Source organism: Chinchilla lanigera, unplaced genomic scaffold (assembly GCF_000276665.1).
Source record: "Chinchilla lanigera isolate Chin_1 unplaced genomic scaffold, ChiLan1.0 scaffold00005, whole genome shotgun sequence".
NCBI classification, from domain to species: domain Eukaryota; kingdom Metazoa; phylum Chordata; class Mammalia; order Rodentia; family Chinchillidae; genus Chinchilla; species Chinchilla lanigera.
The window spans coordinates 34,122,048-34,146,380 of NW_004955406.1; the positions used below are offsets into that span (position 1 = coordinate 34,122,048).

Here is a 24,333-nt window from a genome sequence, read left to right on the forward strand (position 1 = left end):
GTCTACACCATACCAAGGCTACCAGGTGCAAAAATAGAAATACTCTGTCAAACTAGGATTATCTCCAGATTTGGAAAGCCCCAATCATTTCAAGAAATTAATAAAGATACATGTAGCCTTTGCGATACTATCTTGAATTGGAATATAAAAAATTATTTATTCAAAGACCATGAAATTAAAGAGAAAATCTGTAATACTTTTCTCCATTTAAAACAAAGAGAACTCTACCCATATCATTCTAACCTCAAGGACACAAAGGAAAGAGCATCATTTTTTTATTCAAAATTGTTTAGCTCCTCAGGTTTGCTAACAATAGAAGACCGCGACAGTCTCAACTACTTCTTTAAGAAAATTAAGCCATATTGTCCACTTCCTACAATGGAAACAGAGCTCATCACTGTAACTTTCAGAATCTCTTGTTGAGGCATCACTGCTCTACTCTTTGGTCCAGAGACATGCCTTACACGGAGACGCTAAAGAACCTGTCATAAGGGACACTTCGGACAACAACAACAACAGGAAAGAAGATTCCAGGAACTGAAATACAGAAGAAGCTTCTTTCATTTTAATATAAATAGTAGAAAAGAAGGATCTGATGATAGGGACAGAAAGTATCAGAAAGACACTTTTGTGAAGAATTAGTACAGAACTGCCTGGAACATTGAGTAGCTTCTAAGTGACATTTGAGAATGTCCTAAATATGAAATTCATTACAGAAAAAGGAGCTGAAAGGGGTTTTATTTAAGAAAGGAGAACAGGGGCTGGGGATTTAGCTCAGTGGCATAGCACCTGCCTAGCAAGTGCAAGGTTGTGAGTTCGATTCCTGGAACCAGAAAAAAAAAATAAGAGAGGAAAACATCTTTCAGAAAAATTAAGATGGCACTACTCTTATAACATAAAATATAATTCTAAAACCTCCTAATCAGAAGTTTTAGTTCTTAGAACACAAACTTGACATATACTTTAAACTGTATACAATATATTTCCAAACACTTTAAAAAAATTTTTTTAAAAGAAACTTCACTAAAAATTACATGTGAAGATCTATTGAATATGTCAACATGAATAAATTGCAGCCTCTGCTTTATGGCAGAGTAAAATAGTGTAGATACATTGGTCAAAGAAAAAACTACTGTAAAAACAAACAAACAAAAAAGCCTATTTATAGAGCTAGCTTTATACTTAAACTTGTGTGTGACAACCCATAATATAATTAAATTTCATTCCTATGGTCTGACAAACTGTTTTTCCTTTCTATTTCTCCAAGGCCAAAAAGCAGTGGCAGGTCACTGCACACCTATTTCACAGAATTGTCAATACTGTGGAAACACACAATTTAGCAGTATAATAATTTGTGGCCAAGTCCATGTCCTGTCATTATAGTCACTTGTTCTGACTTAATAAAAACTTGTACATGTTCATTTAAATAATTTTAATACTTAAATACTTTAATCTGTTTTTGATGACATACAATGTTAAGTAAGTACCTTAACTCTAACAGAGATTTGTTTTTGACTAAAATTAGCCATTAAAGAAGCAAACACATTAAGGCCAAAATGATGCATTACATATGAAGTTTAGAGGATAAAAATCACATTAAATTCATCACAGATTAAGCTAGGCCTGCAGAAGATGAGTGTGCAATGAAGACCACGCTGTGTCCACCCATTCGAATGAAGTTCTCAAAGCTGCTATACGTTGAGTCCAAGTACAAAGACTCTTCCACGGGAAGCGAACAAGGTGGTCACTGGTCACTGCCATCACGATGTCTAAAGGCCTGACTAAATTCCAATTCATAAGAGCATTGAGAGTTGTTTCTAATGCTAGCAACCTCTTCAGCATTACTCCCCAAACTTTTTAACCCTGCTTTTCATAGTGGCTTTAGGCTGAAACTTTTATGTAAATCAGAAACTTGAAAATTCTTGTATTAGAAGGAACCTTTTGTCAGTACTTGGTATCTGGAGGGCTGCAGAAGAAGTAAAGGAACAGGAGTCCTAAGGTAAATAAAAGTAACAAAAGTGTGTCTTAATAGACACAATGTGGCTACTAGCAGATCTGCCAGACAAATTCCGACACCGGGGATATCAGACTCTCTAACAGCACAACTTCTGTTCAATTTTATTAACCAAAAACTAAAGTTTTGCTTGTCCATCTGTGCATTTAGTTGTCTAAATGGCTGCAGATAAAACACAGAATTTAGAGAATTTTATGTTTACCAAGTATAAATTTTTGCTAACTATGGAAAGAAGTACTCTGACACTCATAAGAGCATTCACCAATACTTAATATTAATCTAAGAGTAAAGTTTCTGTGATTTATTCCACATATAAGAATAATTTTTTCCCTAGTCATGAAACCCAGGTTTATTAAAAGGGCCTAGCAAACCCAGCTTACCAGCAATAGTCCAGCAGGTGCGGAGGAAGCACTGGGATGTATATGTGCTGCCAGTACATGGGGTAGAGCAGAGCAGCCGATCCATGGAGACAGGCAGTTAACTAGAATTTGTAGAAGGACAACAATAATAAGTAGCTGCTGACCCTCCAAACAAAAAGGCATGTACAAGGTAGCAAAGATGAATGATAATCACAGAACGATTTACACAATGACACAGCTCACACTGTCTTTACCACTTCTACTTGTAAGAAGTCTTATGTCTCAGAGGCCCCTCTGCAAATACATAAACAGAAAAAGTAGCTTCTTGGGAATCATATGTAGATAGTTATAACCACCTGAAAATATAGTTTGGGGTTGAAATTCAGAACATAAATAAAAGTAAAACTGAAAAATTACGTGAGCAGCTTAGAAAATACTGTAGGAAATTACAATTTGTGCAGTACAGTTCGCACATCTCTCAGATTAATACAACACGATTAAATATGGAAAGGAAGAGTGGCTGAAAGCTCCTGAGGGATATCATTAGGGCAAATTGCCAAAGAATGAAACATGAGCCAGTCAGGAGAGTCTGGAAGCTGCAATAATATCAGGGGACTTGAATATTCGACAGTTGGAGCTTCAGTAATGTGTGAACTGCGGGTTACGGTATCAAGAGACTCTGCTCACTGACACATAGAATGTCACTATTGACCAGCGAACTGCCCAAGCTTGACAGCTGTACTACAGGAAGCCAAGTATATCATAATTTCATATTTAAACTGTTCATTCCAGATTAACATTTTGTTTCCTAGCTTTATATCACAGCAGCTGCAATTACATTGTTGCTATTTTAAACGTAATTGCCATCTTAATTATTTTGTTTGGCAAGCAATTAATTAAACATTTTTAATACTGAACAAAGGGATATCACTTTTCTTCCCGCCCACTGACCTTCATCAGAATTCTTTTCATGTGACTTTCTTTCCATTTTAAATTACATTTCTACACATGGAAAGTAATTTTTTACTGTTTAAAGTAGTAATTAAGTCAACCTTCATTTTCATCATTTTAAGAGTTTGCTCTCGCCTATATTTCATGGTTGCCACTTAAATTATTTTATTCAAATTGAAGAATCAGAATTTTCAAAAACTACTTGAAAATGAACTACAGACTTTTTAAAAACCATTATCTCTATGATTACCTGAAGATATTGAAACATACAAATGATAATAAAAATTAATCTAATTCCATGGAACAAATGTACACAAAGCAATCCAAATCTTATTAACAGTAATGCTTGTCTATGTTTAAATGCAAAACAGGTCCATTAAATGAAACCAAAAACTCTGATCTGAAACAAAAACATACTTTTGTAAATATATTCATCTTTATAATATAAGATACATTTTATTTTTTCCTGGGGGATTTTTGCCCAATTTTATATGGAAAATAATTTATCTCGATTCCACATGGCAATACTATCACTAACAAGTTTTAGTACTTCACATTTTTCAGCTTTATTAGCTTATCACAGTAGTCTTTCAACAAATACTACTTTAAAATTCCTTAATTAGAGTATACAATATGCCACTAGGAGGCAAGCAAATACTGCTATTTAACAATTATAGACTACAGGTTTACTTACATTACTAAGTTGAACTAGAGGGAAATGAAACTAGGGTGGCTCTAACTCATTGTGTCAAATTCTCCAAGAGCTTTCAGATACTCCCTGGTTGTAACTTCGGCATCTTTAAAACTGTATTAACTCTTTCCATCCCTGAAGTGTAGCCTAATGGGCTAAGAAAGCTTATGTCGCTTTCAAAAGCAGCTAATTATTCAACTTCTCCACCTGCACACATATGACTTTTAAAATAATTTGTTTAAAGCCTGTTTCTCTTTTTTAAAAAGGGGGAGTGTTTCTTATCACTGAGAAAATAATAACAGTGAAGCAAAAAGAAAAATACATTCTCAAAATGAGATGTTACAAAGAGAGTGACTTCTCTCCCCGAGCATACTTAAATTCCAAAGCACTCTGCCAGGTAGATACGTCCTTCCCCTCCTCACTTAATGGTCGTCCTTCAATGAACTCACCATTATTTGCTAACAAGACCCAATATTATCTGATAAGTTTAAGTGGGTTCTTAGAGGATGATCACTGTGTAAGCTGAGTTACAAAATTTCTGCAATGACCAGCATCTGGCAGGGATGATGCCTGCTAATCAAAATCTATCAGAAGAGAACAAATAATAATATATGGGAACCACATAAAGATTCAATAACTGGGTCCTATAATACCTCAAAATGGAGAAACTTAACAACTGACATCAGCAACTGTGAGCTTAGTCACATGATGAAGGCACTTGGACCTTTCAGTCCCAGCCTATGAGGTCTAATGAAACCATTACTGGTAATAACTGCTAATATTAGTAATAATAGAAAACATTTATCTAATGCTTACCATGTGCCAGGCACTGTTATGAGGATTTCAAGTTTCAAGATTAATCCTCACAACAATCTTATGAAGTAGATACTATCATCATTATTCCTATTGTACACTTAAGACACACAGGCAAAGTTAACCCAATTGATCATAACCACCCATCTTGTAAGCAGAAAAGCCAGGATACAAACTGCAGGAGGCTAGATGCAAAGTATAACCACTACTTTAAAGTTTCAATACACAAAGATTAATAATCCCCATCATCCATGATACTAAATAATGTCTACTTACTGAAATATTTTAGACCCATAGCATAAAAATGTATCTTTGACTAAACAGTTAAATATACAAGGACAGTTGACCCTGGTATGAAAAATTTAGCGATCTAAGATAGAGATACAATTTACAAAACTCCCAGCCATCTAAATCTCCAATTTCAGCAGTCAATCAATAGGAGAGATTCAGAAAATTTTTAAAGAATAAGATTACTGATAAAATTTTGATGACTTATCTCTCTACCTGTACCTGCAAGTACCATTAAGTCTGAAACCAAACAAAATTCTCTTTTGTGACATGCAATTCCTTAAATATTGTAACATTTGTTATACATATTTGCAGATTACATTCATCATAGGGAATGGGTACATGGACATAACATTTTATTTTTTTTCTTCCACACCCTTTTAGTTTGTTAGCCTCAGATTCGTTATTTAACTTATAGGACACTATAAAGTTAAATATATATACAGATTAAAAACCAAACTAATAGGCCATAAAATATATAAAACACATAAAACAATTGTAATAAATATGGCCAAATATCCTGCCACACTCTAATACATTAATTTTTCCCTCTGTTTTCCCTATTATTGATTTGTTCCTTGTTTTTAACGTTAAAGTATATTTATTAGAGGAACCAGTCATAATAAAACTAAGCAGTGTTTCAAGCAATTAAGTAGGCACATATTTTCAGGATGGGAAAGTACATTTATCAGATTCCTCTGAACACAGCAGAAAAATAATCCATCTAGCATAATGGAAAACAGAAAACTTCTAATTGGCACAGTTTACAGGTAAAGATCTTCTATTTAGACATTGCTAGTCCAAGTATTCTAGTTTCTGTATAACCTATCCAGATTGTACTTTATTATTATGTAGAAACCTTGCTCACTTTCATCCAGAATTATGTGAGTTACTGAGGGACACCATCACATTGCCTAAGAATGTATTTCTTTACCAAATCATAACATATATATATATATATTTGATAAAAATACAGTGAATGTTTATTAAATTTTTTTTACTATAGTAAAACACATATTTCCATTAATCCTCCTCAAAATGATTCCAAACATTTATCTTTCATGGTCATTTTGATTTAGGGGAAGAGTCAGAATTCATATGGTACCATATCCAGTGAATAAGGAGGATGAAGACATACTGCTATGTTTTATTTGATGGAAACTACCCTAATTGTTTTGAATCTGCTCAGGACACCAGGGCAGCCACAACAGCACAACTAAAGACTCATAACAGAGGATTTCCAGAACTGCTTCCAAAGATGGCAAGAACAATGGGATAAATACGATTTAAGCAGGAGTATTTTGAGATTGATGGCAATGTATCTTCTACTGTAATTTTTTTTAAAAATTTAAATAAGTGCTGTAATTTTGATCAGTCTATAGATATGTGTATATACATAATCTAATATGTATATTATAGAAAACTCCTCTATATAATACATATGAGGTGTTATTTGACTTTTAACCAAATCAACAATTGAGAAATATAAGCACCAGAAACTATTACAAATATACAGATTAAACTGCTGGAGACAGAAATGCAATATATTCCTCAGGGAATTCAAAAAAATAGAAGAAACTATAAAGAAAACACATTTAAACACATTTAGTTTGTATTCACATTTTAAATTTATACCAAAAAAGAGGCAACAATATTTGAGAATTATTATCTCAATAATAAAATATTCTCACTTGAACAAAACTTTAATATTCAAATTAAGTGACTATTGTAAGAAAATTTTTGAGACAGAGAAATTTTACATAATGAAAAGTTATCTGGGAATTTTTAAATTAAATTTATTTGTGAACAGTTATAAGTTAGCAAACTACATAAGAAAACTAAGCAAAAATTACAAAGATTTCCCATATACCTGCAAATGCCACACACGCATGGTTTTCCCCATCATCCACATCCCTCACCAGAGTGGCACAGGGTTATACCTGGGGAACCTGTACGGACTCATCATTAACATTCAAATCCATAGCTTACATTAGAGTTCTCTCTTGGGGTTGAACACTCTATAGGTCTGGATAAATTCATAATATGCATCCACCATAAAAATCTTTCATAATATAATCTAACAAAACATGTCCAGATCTATACAAAGAAAACTGTAAAATCCTTAGGAAAGAGATCAAAGAACTAAATAAATAGAGAGATATTCCATGTTAATTGATAGAAAGACTCAATATTGCAAGCTGTCAGTGCTTCTTGACTTGATCTATACATTCAATGCCATCCCAATCAAAATTTCAGCAAGCTGTTCGGCAATTGGCGAGATGATTCTAACCTTTATATGGAGAGGTAACACTTGGAATAGTCAACACAATTTTGAAGGAGAAGAATAAGGTCAGAGGACAGACACTGCGTGAATTCAAAACTTTCTGTAAGGGATAGTAATTAAGACAGTGTATGAAATGGCCAATAAATACATAAAAAAAAACTGTTGAATATCTCTGGCCATTAGAGAAATATAATTAAAATAGTGCTGAGATTCCATCTCACTCCAGAAAAAGTTGCTATCACTAAGAAATCAAATAATAACAAATTCTGATGAGGTTACAGGAGAAAGGAACCCTTCCATTGTGTTAGTGGGAATGTAAACTAGTACAATCATTATGGGAATCAGTATGATTATTCCTCAAATAGCTAAAACTACAAATTCCATCTGACTCAGCTATTCCCTTTCTAGGAATCTTCCCAAAAGAGTTAAAGACATCATATTACAGTGATACATGAATACTCTTGTTTACAGCAACACAGTTAATAGCTAAATCTTGGAAGCAGCCTGTATGTCCAATAACAGATGAATGGATAAACAAAGTAGGTTATTTTACACATAATGGAGTATCACTCTGACATAAAGAGTATAAGCTTGAAATATTCGTAAGAAAATAGATGCACCCTGAGACCACAATGTTAAGTGAAATTAATCAGATACACAAGGTTAAATACCACCTCATTTCTCTTCTACAAGAAACCCAAAACATAAATAAAGAGCAAAACAAAAGACGAATGGGGAATAGGGAGATCGATCTTTTGCAAAGGGAAAGGGGACTAAGAGATGGAGGGAGGGAGGAGCTGGAAAGGAGGGAGGAAAAGAGCTGAAACAAGAATTCAGATGTCTTATGTGTATGTACCAACTCCCTATGAGGAATGTAATCATTATAAACTGCAAACATTTAGTAATAAAAAATTATAACTAAAAACATAAAGTATATATTGGCAAAAATAACAAACCAACTAATGCAACAGAACAGAGACCCCAGAAATAGATTCAAATAAAATCAACTCATTTTGACAAAAAAACAAAAATAGTAGAGAAAATAATCTTTTCAACCAGTGATACTAAAACAACCAGAGATTCATATCTGCTCCCTGAAAGGAATTAAGATACAAACCTTCTACCATTAACAATAATTTACTCAAAATAAACAACAGACCTAAATTTAAAAGTTCAAGAAGATAAGAGAAAATCTATATGAACTATGGCTTGACAATTTAAAAACAAACACATAATCTACAAATGAAAAATTCATTAGGTAGACTTCAGTAAAAATTTAAAATTTCTGCTCTATCCATGTAACAAAATGAGGTCTACATTAAAAGAAAATACTTGCAAAAGACATACTGATAAAGTGTTGCTGTCCTAAATATACAAAGAACTCTTAAAATTCAGCAATAAGAAACAATACAACTAAAAATAGACAAAGTCTTATACACCTCATCAAATTATATCTGCAGTTGACAAACATATGAAAATGTTTATATCATATCTGGAAAATACAAATTAAAACACTGGGATATCATTATACACCGATTACTATGGCCAAAACCCACTGCACTGACATCATGTGCTGTTGAAATGTGGAACGATAGTAATTTTCATTCACTTCTGGTGAGAATGCAAAATGGTACAGCTATCTTGGAAGATAGTTTGGTGATTTACAAAGCTTAGCATTTTTAAAAAGTTAATGCCTTTTTAATAAACTAGTATTTTATATATCATTCTCTTCCTTTATTCCATTAGGATGGTGTCTTAATCCATTCAGGCCGCTATAATAAAATATTTCAGATTAGGTAACTTAGGAACAGTAGAAATGTACTTATCACAATTCCAGAGGCTAGGGAATCCAAGAGGTAGACGCAGGCAGACTGCCTGCCTGCAGAAGGGTCATTCATCCTACACCAGCACCCATGGATGGCACTTTGGTGCTGATGGTTCACATGGTGGCTGGGGGCAAATAGCTCTCTTGCACCTCTTTTTGTGAATAGTTTCTCTAGGCAATTCGAAGGTCTGATTTCAACAAATTCTGTTCTCCCACTGACTCTTGTTCAGCCTATGTCGGAAGTCGGGATGGGATCTTTTGGTCTTCATATAGTACTACGTAGAAAATTAAACTGCTTTATTCCTATGAAAACTGTTCATTTAGTATTCATTGAATCACTCTTCATTTATGTAGCACTGGACTCATGCCAGGCATTATTTTATAGGTCTGATGATAAACATGCAGCCTCTGTATTAGTTTAAGTCAAATTAGGAGAGAGAACCTACTTAATAATTCTCACACAGAAAATTTAATTAAAAGAATTTAAAATTATAGCATGGGTTGAGTAACAAGGGGTAGGCCAGTAAAGAATGAAGAGAACTCTAAAGACTATTGGAAGAGCTGTTATAAAGCAGCTCTTAGCTTTACAGGTATAGTATGTCTAAGGCAGTTACTAGCCTCCGAGGTGAGATAGAGCACTCAAGAAAGAAACCCCAACCTCCCCAGGGTTTGCGATCCAGCCTCTGGTAGACAAGGCTTACTATGGCTTGTTGGAGAGCAGAGAAGTTTCTTTATCCAGTATAGTCAGAATTTGTTGAAATCAGACCTTTCAGTTGCCTAGAAAAACTATTCTGTTTTGTAAATAAATATAAAGAATGATAAGATGAGAGGTTCAAACAGAAGTCTCAGGGTGAGACTAAAAGTAGCACTGAAAATAGGAGAAAGGTACCAATCTGACATATTGAGAACAACCGACCAGACTACAAAGGCAAGTGCAAGCTTGGTGGTGGTGGGGACAGTAATACTATATTAGGAGAGAAGGTAAAGATGCACTCGGTCTTATAAGATGTCACTATAAAGGGTAAAATAACACAAAGGCTAAAAATGTACAATTTGGAGGTAGAACAGGCCTAGTCACATACTAGTTCTATGGGTTTGAAGAGCTCACCCTGTATAAGTTTCAAAATACTAATCTTCATCTATCTACTGCAGATAACAGTAGTAATTACTGCAAGCTAAGTGATAATTAAATCAGTTAAAACTACTGATTTTTAAATCAGTATAATTACTCAAACAGGTGGCCAGCTCACAGTATCCACTGAACTACATAGGCAATGACTGCCACCACCATCACTTTATGTAAATGGTAACAATGCTAACATTAAGTATTCATAGCCTAAAAATAGTATGTATCAAGTGAGGATTGCCCAGAATAAGACAGTGGGCAGCTGGAATGGAGAATGGAGATCAGAGAAGACAGCATTAAGGAGGTAGTATCTATAGCATTTAGGTGGGGAAGACAAGCGAGCAAGAGGGTACATTCACCAGATCAGCCCTATTTAGAATATTATACAGCAAAAATAGTAAATTCCATTTACTATTGAAATAGTGAATGAAATATCCATAATGAGTTAAATTTCACCCTGTAACCTAAGAATGCTCATCAGAACAGAAAAAAAAGTTGCCAAATGACAAAATGAAAAACTCTAGGCTGGGTATGGTGATGCAGGTCTGTAACCCCAGCACTCCAGGAGGCTAAGGCATAAGGATCATAAATTCAATCTGAGCCTGGGACTTTTAGCAATTTTATGACACCCTCTCTCAAAATAACAAACAACAAAGGTCTGGGTAATAGCTCAGTGTGAAGGCCCTTGATTTACTCTCTGTTAACAGAAAACAAATAAAAAACAACTATTCTATATAAAATCATCTAAATATAGGATGTACATTTTAAAAGAAACACACTGCTCTCAGTTTTACCAAATAAATGAAAACAATGCTGTTATAGTTTGTACCTAGATGTTTCCCTAAAGCATCATGCAATCATGGGGGTGAGCTTTCGAGTTTGTGATTGACTCATGGTCTAAGGCTGGGATTAAAGGCGTGAGTCCTACGCACGCCCTGGGGTAGGCAGCCTGCACACAACGTAAGGGGCAGGAAGACGTTTCTCTCTCTCTTTGTTGCTTTTGCCCAAAATAAACTGCCCTCCTCTGTGAAGCCATGTTACCTTGGAGCCGGCAGATTATGGACTGAAACCTCTACGATGAGCTAAATAAACCTCTTCCCCCCTTTACCTTTGGGCGTCAGATATTTTGTCCCAGTAAGAAGAGAAGTAACTAAGACAGACACATATAATTTTTATTTTAATTTTGATAATCACAAACAGTACAAAATTAAGTCACTGTTCTATAAAGGAAACACTGCAAGAACATAAACTCATCCAAGTTCACTCTGGTGATTAGCTGCTGTAGGAATAAAGCTTATAGAACCTAGAAGAATGATGCTTTAATATACCTCTTAGACGATTCCATAGTTCTTGTACAAAAAATTTTGCTTTGTTAATTAAAAGCCAATTGATTGCTTTTAGAAGACAAATGTATTAAACTATAAGCCAGAAATATGCATTTATTTCCATGGACAGAGCTTTTAGCCCACAAGAGCAGGAAGACAGAAACACTTCTAGCTTTCCTGTCCTAGAGCTCTCATCATCCAACTAACCTACATACACACATCCCTTCCTCTAAAGCATTTTCCATGATCTGAACATTCTCATTTCCATAACCCAGTCACAGTCACTTAGCACTGAGTGAAAAAAACAATGTACAATAGTAGTATACATGTCAAATAATATACTGCTAATTCAACTGATATAATTGGTTGCTATGGACTTTGGAAGAATTTTAAAAATCTAAAAATTATTCCTACAATATCTCTCCCTGAAAGGTTCTGATAAAAGTTTAACTCCACCACTCTGCTGCAGCCTTAACAGCACAAGGGTCCAAACTACGTTTCAATAACCTTAACTGGGAAGTGGGCTTGGGTATTCTTTGTTCTCTCACCAACTGTTCATTTCTTAATCTCCAGGAAGATTCTCTGTGTTTCAGATTTCAGATTAAATTTGGATACAGGTGGTACCATTAGGAGACAAATCAAGAATATGTACAATCCAGATGGAGAGGTTAAAATCCTCTGGACTGTCCTTTAGTTTAACAAAACTTACAAAATCTACGTTTTAATAGCTGATTTTCTGGAGATCACAAGATTTCCTTTCGCAAATGCCCTTGATGGAATTAATGAGAAAGGGAGAGAAAAGCATATGTTTAAATGCCTGGGGGCATCTAAAACAAAGGAAGAGACTGCAGTTTATTAACGCAATTCCAACACTCACAGCATATTACTTGCTGTAAATATTCCAGAACAACATGCACCACACAGTCAAATCTCTGTAACTAATGTGATTATAGACTTTAAGATGGTTACATTTACCGACTAAATATTGGTCAAAATAGTAGCTAACATTTAGACATCTGCTTTAAAGAGAGGCATCCTTTCCACCTGCTTCTATGGACTACAAAGATACACTCTAGTTAACATATTACTGACAGGATGATGAGAAAGCTCCTGTCAGATGCTGGCCAGCTGGGTGTTTGAGACAAAATGCACAGCCCCAGCTGACTAGTTACAGAAAGTCTAGTGAGGTACAATTATAGAGGCATATGACAAGGCTTCATGCCTGACTGATTTGAGAACCGATGACATGGCTTTAAACAGCAGTACTCCCTACCTATGGTCACAAAACAGCAATAAGTCAACCGATACAACCTTGTAGTATCATGATTTATTCCTTTGCTTTGAATGAATGAGACTCTAATATAATGTTCTGCTAGTCCATCAAGACTCACTTGGGGCCTAAACATCTAAGGCCTGCCTACAGCATGCATAAAATCAATGTTGTTCAGGATTGCCAGAAACCATTCCATGTGTACTTCATAAGGTATAAATCAAAGAATAAAAACAAAATGGATTGTGTCCTAATTCATTAAACTCAAACATGAAAAATATAAGGGTCAGTCCTAACACAATGCTACACTTCCAGAAATGGGAGGGAAACCTGTTATACAAACATTACCAATTATCATTTAAAATTACAAATGGCACTTGAACAAAGGGACCCTCAGTTTAGCCACGAAAAGCTCATGGCAAGCCGTAATATCAGTAATTCTATAATAATGAAAATTTGTGATTATCAAAGAGTAAATAACGAAGGAAAATAAAATTCCTAGCAGAAGTATAAATGTTAAGGTATTTCAGCCTGTGTGTTCTAATAACAAAATTTTGTTACAGATTTAAAAGATGATCGAGAGATAAAACACAACTTGTATTAATTAGGTCTGTAAGATTCATAAAAAAATAAAGAATACAAAAAGCTTAAATCCATTATACTACTTAAATTCATTAATAATTATTCTTTTTTGCAAGTTTCAGAGATTCTATTAAACTCTTCTTAAAGAATGGGATATCCCTAATTTACGTTATGACACTCAGTCCTTGACCTTAAATGTTACTATGCATGAAATTTATGGTTAGCATATATATGAAGCATGCTTATAGCACATAGATGTTCGGCATATTAACAGCAGATATATAGCATAAAATAGGAGAATTATTCATAACAGGTAAGTAAAGCAGTTTCCTCTATGTAAGAAGGATGAGAAGAGCATGAAGTACACCTGAACTATGTTTATTTTCTCATCCCTTCTGCTGCAGAGAGTAAACCAAGCCAGAGCTGGTAACTTAGAGAATATCATCAAAGAGTTTTCATGAATAGTCATAAACAATTGGTATTACATTAACCTTCAACATATGAAACAATCCCTTGTGTAGTAACAAGCTTTTTAACAATTTTTTTTAATTTTAAAAATAAAAGGAGGAAAACATTAACAGACAGACAACCTTCTACAAAATAGCAGAAAAGCAGTACAGACAATACAGAGTTACAAACAAAGTAGTAGGAAATTAACAATGCTTGTTGTTTTTTGAGTAAAATATTAAATTAAAGGCTAAGCATGTTAGTTTTTGGTCTAAACCACAGACCTAGACTATTACAAAATTGAAATTAGTAAACACTGAACATTATCCTATGCAGATACAAATCTAAGTACTTTATTTAAATGTATACACCTCCTTAATCTTTCTAGTAGCCTAAGAAATTAAGACTATTAATTAAGACTATAAATTGGACTATAAATTATTAATTAAGACTATAAATTAAGTGATGGTTATTACCGTCACTTTATATGTGAAGAAATCAAGTCAAACAGAAGCTATTCATTAAGATAGGGAAACAAAATAAAACAAAAAATACACAAACATTTTGAAGAACATATAAGCAGACTTATTTCTACCATTTTCCTATATACAGCAGTTTATATTTCATTCACATATCTTATTCCTTTACCTTCTTCAAATCTCTGCTTAAATTCTACCTTATTAAAAAAGCATTCTTTCCACGAGCACCTAATATAAAATAAAAATCTGCTCCTCGTCTTCCACCCTGACACATACTCACTTTATCCTTTCTCCCCTGGGACTCATCACCATATGACATAATATCAATTACATATTCAAAATCTCAAAACTGTATTCCTTCAATTGTAAGGTAATGGAAAAGACTCAAATCATAGAATCAGAAGAATCAGTTTTCACATTAGTGACCTACAATAAGCCTTGGGGTGGCCATTTAACTTCTCTGAAATACTAACTTCTCACTATTAAATACTAAACAGAGATCCTAGAAAAATCTTAAAACTCCTTCTATCCTATAATGCTATGGAATGTAATTTTGTTTCTACTATAAGAAAATACAATATTAAAAATATGATTTTATTTTTGTCAAGTAAACCCACTGTGGAAAAGCAAATTCATGGAATATTCACATTTTTTAATATTCCATAGATTACTCAAAATGTTAAATTTGTTTTAAAAACTTGAAGTCAAATATATCAAATTTTTATGCTTAATGGAGAAAAAATTATGAAATACAGAAAATACTTTGACCATTTTTGAATGACCCAAGAAAACTCCTTCTGTGCTCACTGCCTTTACCACAGAAGTGAAGACCTTCCAAAAGAATATCTGAGTGTCATAAAACCCATGATTAATAAAAAATGCTACTTTGACTTTTAAGTTATTATCAGTCTGAATAGCTCCTCCAAATCAGAACTATTATAGAATCTACTCCTGAACCACTACTTGGCAACAAAGATGAATCTACCTATTACCAGGTTAGGACAGAGCTATTATCATGACCCCTCGATTTCTTTCAAGCAGGCTCCAATGGAAAAAGCCACAAGTGAATAATAAAGATCTCATAATAGCTCTTAAGAATTCTTTATATGGTGGAAGGGAGGAAAATGAACTCTACAGAGTTAAAAAAAAAAACTCTCATCTTCTGATAAGAAAAAATAATTAACCTGACTTAATGCATCTGAGAAGGCTTTCTATAAATCAGACTTTTGTACTTCAAGAGCTAGATTAAAACCATATATATAAATGTAGAGATTGTCTTATGAGTACACACAGCACACTGCTAAAACTGCAGAGGTTTTTAGGCCTTTCTGTGAAACACTCAATACACACTACTTACCAGGAGACGTGTGAAGTACTTACAGTGCTTAATTTGCTAGAGGTAATAATGATGCGCCTCTCGTGCAGCATACTGGCGTACAGTTGCAGCATATTGTTCACATCCACGGCAACAAAATATTCTGTGAGATTTCTCTGTACAAGTGAAGAATAACTGTAAGTTACCGCTCATGGTGAACACAAAGAAAAACATTTTATACATTTACAGCAGTTCAAAGATGGAATTCATTAAAATAATTAAATTTAATACTCTTCTGCCACATGAAGCATGTAATATTCTACTATTCTTTGAAACATAACCCTATTCCACAAAAACATTTCTCAAAGGTTGATCAGAGAACCAAGTATTTCTCAGTCTCTCCCACTCCAAACACAACAAGTATTTGAAAAGAAGCTGATATCCTGGGCCCCAGGATATCAACCTTTTGTGCTACTATCTTCCGAGTATGGTCCGAAGAATCTGATTTTTAAACAAATTCTACTACTGCTGATTGTATACACTCATGGTTCACAGAATGCTAGTCCAGAAAACACATTTAAGTCTTTTCATATTTGCTATTCACTCTACAGTTAAAACTACCGCCTCCTACTACATACTATACACAAGGCACCCAAATCATGAGGCAGATTTATATGCAGACTTTGCTTCTTTATTTAAGAAAATCTCTTGTTTATATCCCACATCAGGCTTGCTCTATACCACTGTAACCAAATGCAATATGATGATGTTCTAAAGTGATTCTTTAGCACTCTAAAGGAGGTAATTTATATATATATATATATATATATATATATATATATATACATATATTTTCAAAACAGCTAATTTGAAGGCAACAATAGGCAATATAACAAGCAATGTTGAATTCCTACCATCTTGTTTAGTTAAGCTCTGTATCGTTTCTACTTTTTTTTTTATTATTCTTATTCTTTTTAGTTGTTCGATCAATCTTGCATTCTTACATCTGGTAATTTGAGCAATTTTGCTGAAGATAACAATATGTAACATAACCACCAAAGGAAGTAATTTTTAGATGAAGAATTATTTCTCAGCACAGAATAGTGCTTTATGTGTACATCCTTGCTTTTTTTTCCCTAAAAAGGACTCTTTGCAGAATAAAATGTGTCAATGGCAATATAAAACTTGTATTCTCAAGCTGGGCGTGGTGAAACCTCCCCACAATCCCACCGCTCTGTGAGGCTGAGGAAAGAGGATCGCAAGTTTGAGCCTAGCCTGAGCAATTTAGTGAGACCCTGTTTTAAAATTCAAAGTTTAAAAAGGGCTGATGTATTCTGTGTGGTAGTTTTCATGAGAATGTTTGCCTCTGTAAAATATTCAAAGCAATAATCTTTTTTTTTAATGTGACATTTTTAAAATAAAGCTACCAGCTGTTTGCTAGTAAATGTGAGAAAAAGTTAAGGAGAGAAAGCAGAAGGAAGTAACGCTAACTTTGCATCGCATACTGAAGTGAAGGGCCACTAAGCTCTGGCATGCTCAGTGGTCCTTAAGGAAAACCTAGCAGAAGGAACCTTGACCCTAGCACACAGCAGTCAAGACTTGAGGGTCTATTAGGGGACCCAAGAGCCTTGATGGTCTGTTTCAGGCTCACATTTACAATAACTCAATGAAAAAATCTTTTGATAGAGGCTGACTGAAAGACTCTTTTCACAGGGTTTCATAGAATTCATCTGTACTAATTAAACCGTTTTTATCTGATAGTCTTGACTAGATATTAGAAAATTTATGCTTGTCTTCTTGGTCTCCATTGATTACCTATGTATGTTTAGGAAGCAAATACTCAGTAGGCTTGAGAAGATACTTAGAAAAGCAGTAAATAATGTTATCTGGAAATATTTTTCCCTATTGATTTTTCCTTCACTTTTGATTGAATCTCAGGACCTAACTGAATATATATGACCTTACCTAACTATTCCAAATGACAGAAATATTTTTTTCCTCAGGTCTTTTTTCTTATCAACAATGGCTATTAAGAAAGGTGTAATGGGGCAGAGGAAAAAAAGATAACACTGTTACTACTTTTCTCTTCATTTTTTTCTTACAAACACTATTACAATGTATCTCATATCTCTGCACAGAAATGTATAAACAGGAAGACTAAAACAATAAAATTTGTAATGCAAGTGGAGTGATAAAGGTAAAAATCAGAAAACTTACACTCTCAGGTATTGTTGGGAGTCCAGTCATATCAGGGGCAATGAAGTAGGAATGCTAATCAGTAGAAATAAATCATAAAGAAAAAGAATTAAAACTTTAGGTTAAAATAAGAAAAATGTATTGACTAAATTAATAACAGCCAAGGACTGACACTAAGGATTTGCAGAATTAGAGACACTCTTGCTTGAGACAGGAGGTTTGTTCGATTTAATAAGAACTTTCTCATATCAGACGTTACTGGTTAAAATGCTGTACTTTAAAATTGAACAGAAATGCAGTAAGAATCCTGGTGAAAATTTTAATGCAAAAAAAGTATATTACCAAATTAAGATAGATAGCTACATAGATAGATAGACAGACAGATAATAAAACTTTACTACTTGGTAAAGTACTGAAATAGTTTTACTTATGTTATTTTTTCTTATCAACAACAGATACTAAGAAAGGTGCAATGGAGCATAAGAAAAAAGATATATAATACATGTGCATAATAAGAAACACACAAATATGAATATTATTAACACATACACAGTTCGGGTAATACTGGAAATATAAACCTTGCTAACCCCAAAATATACCAAAATCTCTTAAATTTCCTGAGTTTCTATCACAAATCACAACAAATCTCTTCTGTAACTATCAGCTAGTACATTATTTAGAGGCAGCTTAAAGCATAAATTTTAATGCTTAAAACTAAGTTACTCATCTCAAAGTATTATTCTCATATATCCTCTAAACAAATACTGACATCTTCACTCTACAAAGTGATACAATTCACTGAAATATTTATTTTAAAATAATATGATGTATATGCCCTCATTATTCCCATAATATTTACAAGTTTTATCAGTCAGAACCAAAGTGCAACTTAATCATCAAATGTATCTCAGCAGTTTATTTTCTGTTCATATTAATCTCTAAAGTTATTTAATGTCTTAATCACAAAGGATATCAATAAAAATTATAGTTGGAAAGAAATTATCAAGCCAATATGTGGGCATAATTCCACTAGTCAGAACAAGGTTAATTAATACAGTCAGAATGCATCATTTTCCAATGTGGAAAAAAAATATAAAGTAAGTCACAAGATTACCTTGTGACAGGAATGTCACGCTATGAATGTAATTTAGAGTACTACTACGACTCACAGATTTGGTCTCTATTAACTACTTTTATTTGTGGTTTTGATAGCAGTGTATTTCATAAAACTGTGTTATAACATCATTAAAAGATAGTATAAACAGAAAATACACGCCAAGTGATTAATTTTTAAGAGTCAATTTATAACTTCCCAAGGGACTAGAGTGAATTTTAAAGACAGAGAAAGAAATAATGATTTTCCCCCTTTAATACTGATTTGTAGAAGCCAATGTCCTTTTAACTCACCGGTATTAGTGAGAGCTGATCTTTCAGAATTTGCTCACTGGCAATAAATATCTCTTGATTCTTACAATATATGAGAGAAAAATGAGTATTTTACTTTCAAGGGGAAGCTTTCAAAAAATTTCTGTGTGTTTGACACAAATGCATGCAGCTACATTATCCACTGAAAATACTTCAATACCAATTGTAAATATTCTTCTAAATGCTGATTTGCTAATTTTGTGCTAGAAAAAAAACTAAAGAAAATATTTTAATTTGGTCAAAGTAGAGAATGTGGTGGATATTTAATGCTTTTGAAATAGTGCTTCTTAAAAATTGCTTAACACATAAACTTTTTATAAAATCTCTGATAGTTTAGTGACCATTACCCACTTGCAGGAACAAAAACTTCTATTACCATTGATTTCAATTTGACAAGGAAAAAATAAAATCTGTACTAGTAGCTGAAGATAAATATTCTAGACCAAAATTGCCCCTCATTAAGACCAGAACACTTGGCCCGTAATGTTAGCTGAAAACAAGTGCAATTATTAATGACCTTTATACAAAGGTAAACAGCAGCTGCTTTTACCAGGATGTAACATAATGTAGCCTGAGAACAAGTGTACCAGATTTGAAACCTCAAAAACCTAGCTGTTGAACAAGTATTTCAACATCATCACTACTGGAGAAAAGAAAATCAAAATACAATGTGTTATCATTGCAACCTAGTTACACAGTTATTATCAAAAAGACAAAACAAATAATGAATGTTAAGGATGCAGAAAAAGGAAAACTCTCATACACTGCTGGTGGGGATGTAAATTACTACAGCCATTACAGAAAACTATACTAAGGTTCCACAAAAAATTAAAAATATAAGAGCTGTATGATCCACACTCCCACAACTGGAAGTGTACCTAACGGAAGAGAAATCGGTTCTACAATTCCATGTTCACTGCAACACTAACCACAAGGCCAAGATATGAATTCTAGCTAAGAGCTCCTCAAAAGTTATATGGATGTTTGAAAATGGGGCATATATCCATAACTGAATACTATTCAGCCATCAAAAAAAAAATGAAATCCTGTAGTCTGAGGCAATGGATGAACCTGGAAGAAATTATGTGAAGTGAAATAAGCCAGAAACAAAATGACATCCACATGATTTCACTCATATATGGATCTAAAAACCTGGATCTCATGGAAGCAGAGACATCAAGTGTAATCACCTTCATGGATCATTATACAATGGATACATGTATCACGCTACACCCCATAAATATGGACAATTATTCTATGTCAATTTAAAAGAAAATAAAACAAATGTCAAAAAAGAACATATTTTTCTTTCTTATTAGTATTGCACAATAGCTGCCTCTACTGTCTTAGCACTTTTACTTCTGTTTTCCTTAGCTCCTTAACAAAGTGTTAAGATCACTTCACAAATGTAATACTTTCAAAGAAAACTGATATATATTTTTTTAGAAAAGCCAAAGCTTTTCTTTGTTCTCCACTGTTCTGCTGCACTAGCACTAACTGCATTCTTTTGGCTTCGATGACCTATGTAAGCATGAATTTCTCCTCACTCTTTTATTGATGTCCTTTCTTCTTCCTTAATGTCTGTTTGGGCAACTAGACCTTTGCCTCTCCTCCACACTCTCTATCATCTATTCTTCAACTGCTACAATTTATATCTGCTCATGATTCCCAAATCTGTGTTAAAAAAAATTCCAGTTATCTTGAGCGTTCAACCAACCAAGCTCCAAACAATCACTAAACATTTCCACAGTAGCAGGATGGAATGTAAGAGTGCAGACATAAGGCACCAGGATGAAGGGAAGATAGAACATTTAAGCTTTATGGGATCCACTGAACCAGTTCTAAAGTCAGACAGTTTACGAAGGGGCTTTAGCAGGAAATTATGATGCTAATTCTAGAAGCTGAGAGAACAATGAATTCAGGAAAAGACAGTGAGACTAAAAAAAAAAAAAAATTAAATAAAGCTAAGAAATGGATAGTCCTCCTAACAGCCTGACCAACTGTGTGGATGAATTCTATATAATAACTTTTTAGCAGGTGACTTTACATAGCTTAAGGCAGTCTTATCTGGCAGTGTTTTGAATAGAGGATTAGAAGAAGAGGCTGCAAGAGCAATTTCAGGTGCCCCACATTGGAACTACGGTGGTGACAGTGGAAATTTTAAAAACTGAGTAATGTAAGAGAACACTATTATTAAATGAAACACGAGGAGAAAATTTAAGCAAGAAGACAGCACTCGGCAGGCTGAAGCAGGAGGATCACTGCGAGTTCAAGACAAGCCTGGGCTGCAAAGTGAGCTCAAAGCCAGCCTAACCCTGTCTCAAAAAGACAAAAAAAAAGGAAGAACATTATTACCAAAACAGAATGTAAGATGAGTTTCCTTATCTTGAAAAGATTCAAGACCTTAATTATGTATATTTCAAGTTATTTTTCCTTGCAGTATTTCTTGCATCATTAAGTTTGTTCTTTTCTGAGACAGAAATTTATTATTATTTTGGAAAAAAATCAATAAAATAAATGTTAATTCTATTGGGCATACCAAATTAATAAAGACTATTAATGAAAACATTCATAACATTTTAACGAACCTTGAACATCTACAAAACTGAATGTCATTTTAGACACAGATGGCACAGTTCATTGTATATATTAATAGTAAATAACCTATCTCATAACAGGTTTTCTGTTTTGGCAAACCTCACTGATATTTCCAGTATTTTGTTACCACATTAGAAGATGTAATGAAGTATGGGTAAAGAGAACTCTTAACCGAAAATTTTCACCCTGTGTATTATACGCCATTTTCTGTTTTGTTAAGTACTCTTTTTGTTTTAGGAAAGGTAGCATGTGTGTGTGTGTGTGTGTGTGTGTGTGTGTGTGTGTATTCCTTTACTATGCATGCATTACAATGAAAAATTAACGGTCCTCATAACCAAAATATTCTTACAGATCTGGTTATTTTCAGTTCATAATAAAGTTTGTTAATTGTGCAATTTTAATACCTACCAAAACACACAAGTAATATATCAAATTTAATAGTTACGGCATGTGCAAAGCTTAATACTATTACCTAATATTAGTAACATCACTCCCTTTTCTTAGCAACAGAAGTGACTTTGCAGACAATTTCTATAAACTGTTCTTAAGGAAAAAATTATTGACTCCAAAAAAAAGATTATATACTTACCATACTCAGATTGACAGAAGTGTTTGCTTTTGGTACTGGGTGGTTATAGAGTGATTTGAGAGTTTCATTCAAATCATTTTCCTTGAATCAAGAAAAGTATATTTAATAAATAAAATATATACCAAGCAAACAATCAAACATACCCATGTGTATTACTGATGGGAACATAAAATACTACAGGCACTATGGAAAATGGTATGGCAGTTTCTTAAAAAAAAAAATGACACATAAAATTATTGTATTATCCAGTATGCATATTTGTAGACATAGTTAAAAAAACTGGAATAAGAACTAGAAGTGGTATTTGTACAGCCATCTGCCACAGAAGCACTGTTCACAATAGTCAAAAGATGGAGGTAGCCTAAGTGTCCCTTAACAGATGAATACTTTATAATATACACATATAATAGAATGTTACTCAGAATTAAAAAGGAAATTCTAACATGTCCTTTAATATGAGAATCTAGAACACATTTTGATAAGTAAAATAAACCAGTCACATAAGGACACTGTGCGATTGCACTTCTATGAGGTACACAGACTCTTACAGGTACGCAGTACAAAGGTGGCTGCCAAGGGAGAGAAGCAGGAGGGCGAGGAAACAGGTATTGTTTAATGGGTACAGAACTTCATCTCAAGCTGAAAAGTTCTAGAGATGACTGGTATCAATGGTTGCAGAACACTGGAATGTATTTACTGACAAAACAACCACACATTTAAAATGGGTGAAGTGGGAAGCTTTATAGTATGTATACTTCAACACTATAAAAATAAGAAATAGCATAGCTTACCAATTCCTTAGCCAAGTAATCTGCCAAAGTATTGAGAAGCTTGTAGTACACTTCAAACCATGGCAGGTAACTGTAAAAAAAATGTCAGGTAAGTGTGTATGTGTATATATATACATATACATATACATATATATATATACCTGAAATTTAGAATCAAGAAACAAGCAGAGGAATGAGTTTATACAGGTTCACACAGGTTGACCCAGGAAGATAAGTTTTAAAAAACTATATTCTCTCTCCTTTAGAGACAACATGAGTTCCAGAAAAATTTCATTTACTATTTTTAGTTCCATAAAATAAGATCAAAATTCAAAGTTCTATTACAAAAGCTGTTAATTCAATTCTTCTATTTTGTTAGAGCATCTAAAAGTATTTAATGCTATTTCATAATATCACTAGAAGCATTAATAAAATGAAATTTAATCACTGTTACATTAAAACTAATTGTAAAAGCTTTTACAACAATGTACGATTACAGCAATATATCATTTAATTACTAGTATATATTGTGAGAAACATATCCTTAGGCAATTTCCTCATCTGAGAATCACAGAGGATACCCCTACAATCTAGTATGACTTCAATGTCACTGAGTAATAGCATCTTGTGATACTACCACTTTCAGGTTATCTGTGACTTGGCCACCACATTGCAGGACCGAACTGTATTTCTTTGCAAATATACTGAATTGAGCATGTCATATTATAAAACTATGTATTTAATCCAGCCTTCAAAAAGTATATTTAAATAGGATGGTGAATCTCAAACATCAACATAAATATCAGAAAGTCGATCCTAAAAAGTATAAAAACTAGAAGAAGAATCAGAATATATCATACACAGGTACAAATGATGAATATGATTTTTATGTATACCTAAGTTGAATTATGTATACCTACGATGAATATGATTTTTATGTATACCTAAGTTGTACCAATAAATTTAACTTTTTTTTTTTTTTTTTT

At 33.5% G+C, this 24,333-nt stretch overlaps 1 protein-coding gene across 1 annotated transcript in view; it reads right to left on the reverse strand.

Moving 5' to 3' along the window:
* Dennd1b (DENN/MADD domain containing 1B) overlaps positions 1 to 24,333 on the reverse strand; it is a gene marked incomplete at its 5' end in the record, with an annotated part of 220,228 nt that overhangs the window by 100,540 nt on the left and 95,355 nt on the right. Inside the window, 6 exon segments of the mRNA XM_013521889.1 lie at positions 2,395 to 2,495; positions 15,835 to 15,945; positions 17,987 to 18,040; positions 19,373 to 19,432; positions 22,578 to 22,658; positions 23,369 to 23,438. Of these exon segments, the coding sequence (XP_013377343.1) occupies positions 2,395 to 2,495; positions 15,835 to 15,945; positions 17,987 to 18,040; positions 19,373 to 19,432; positions 22,578 to 22,658; positions 23,369 to 23,438 (477 nt within the window).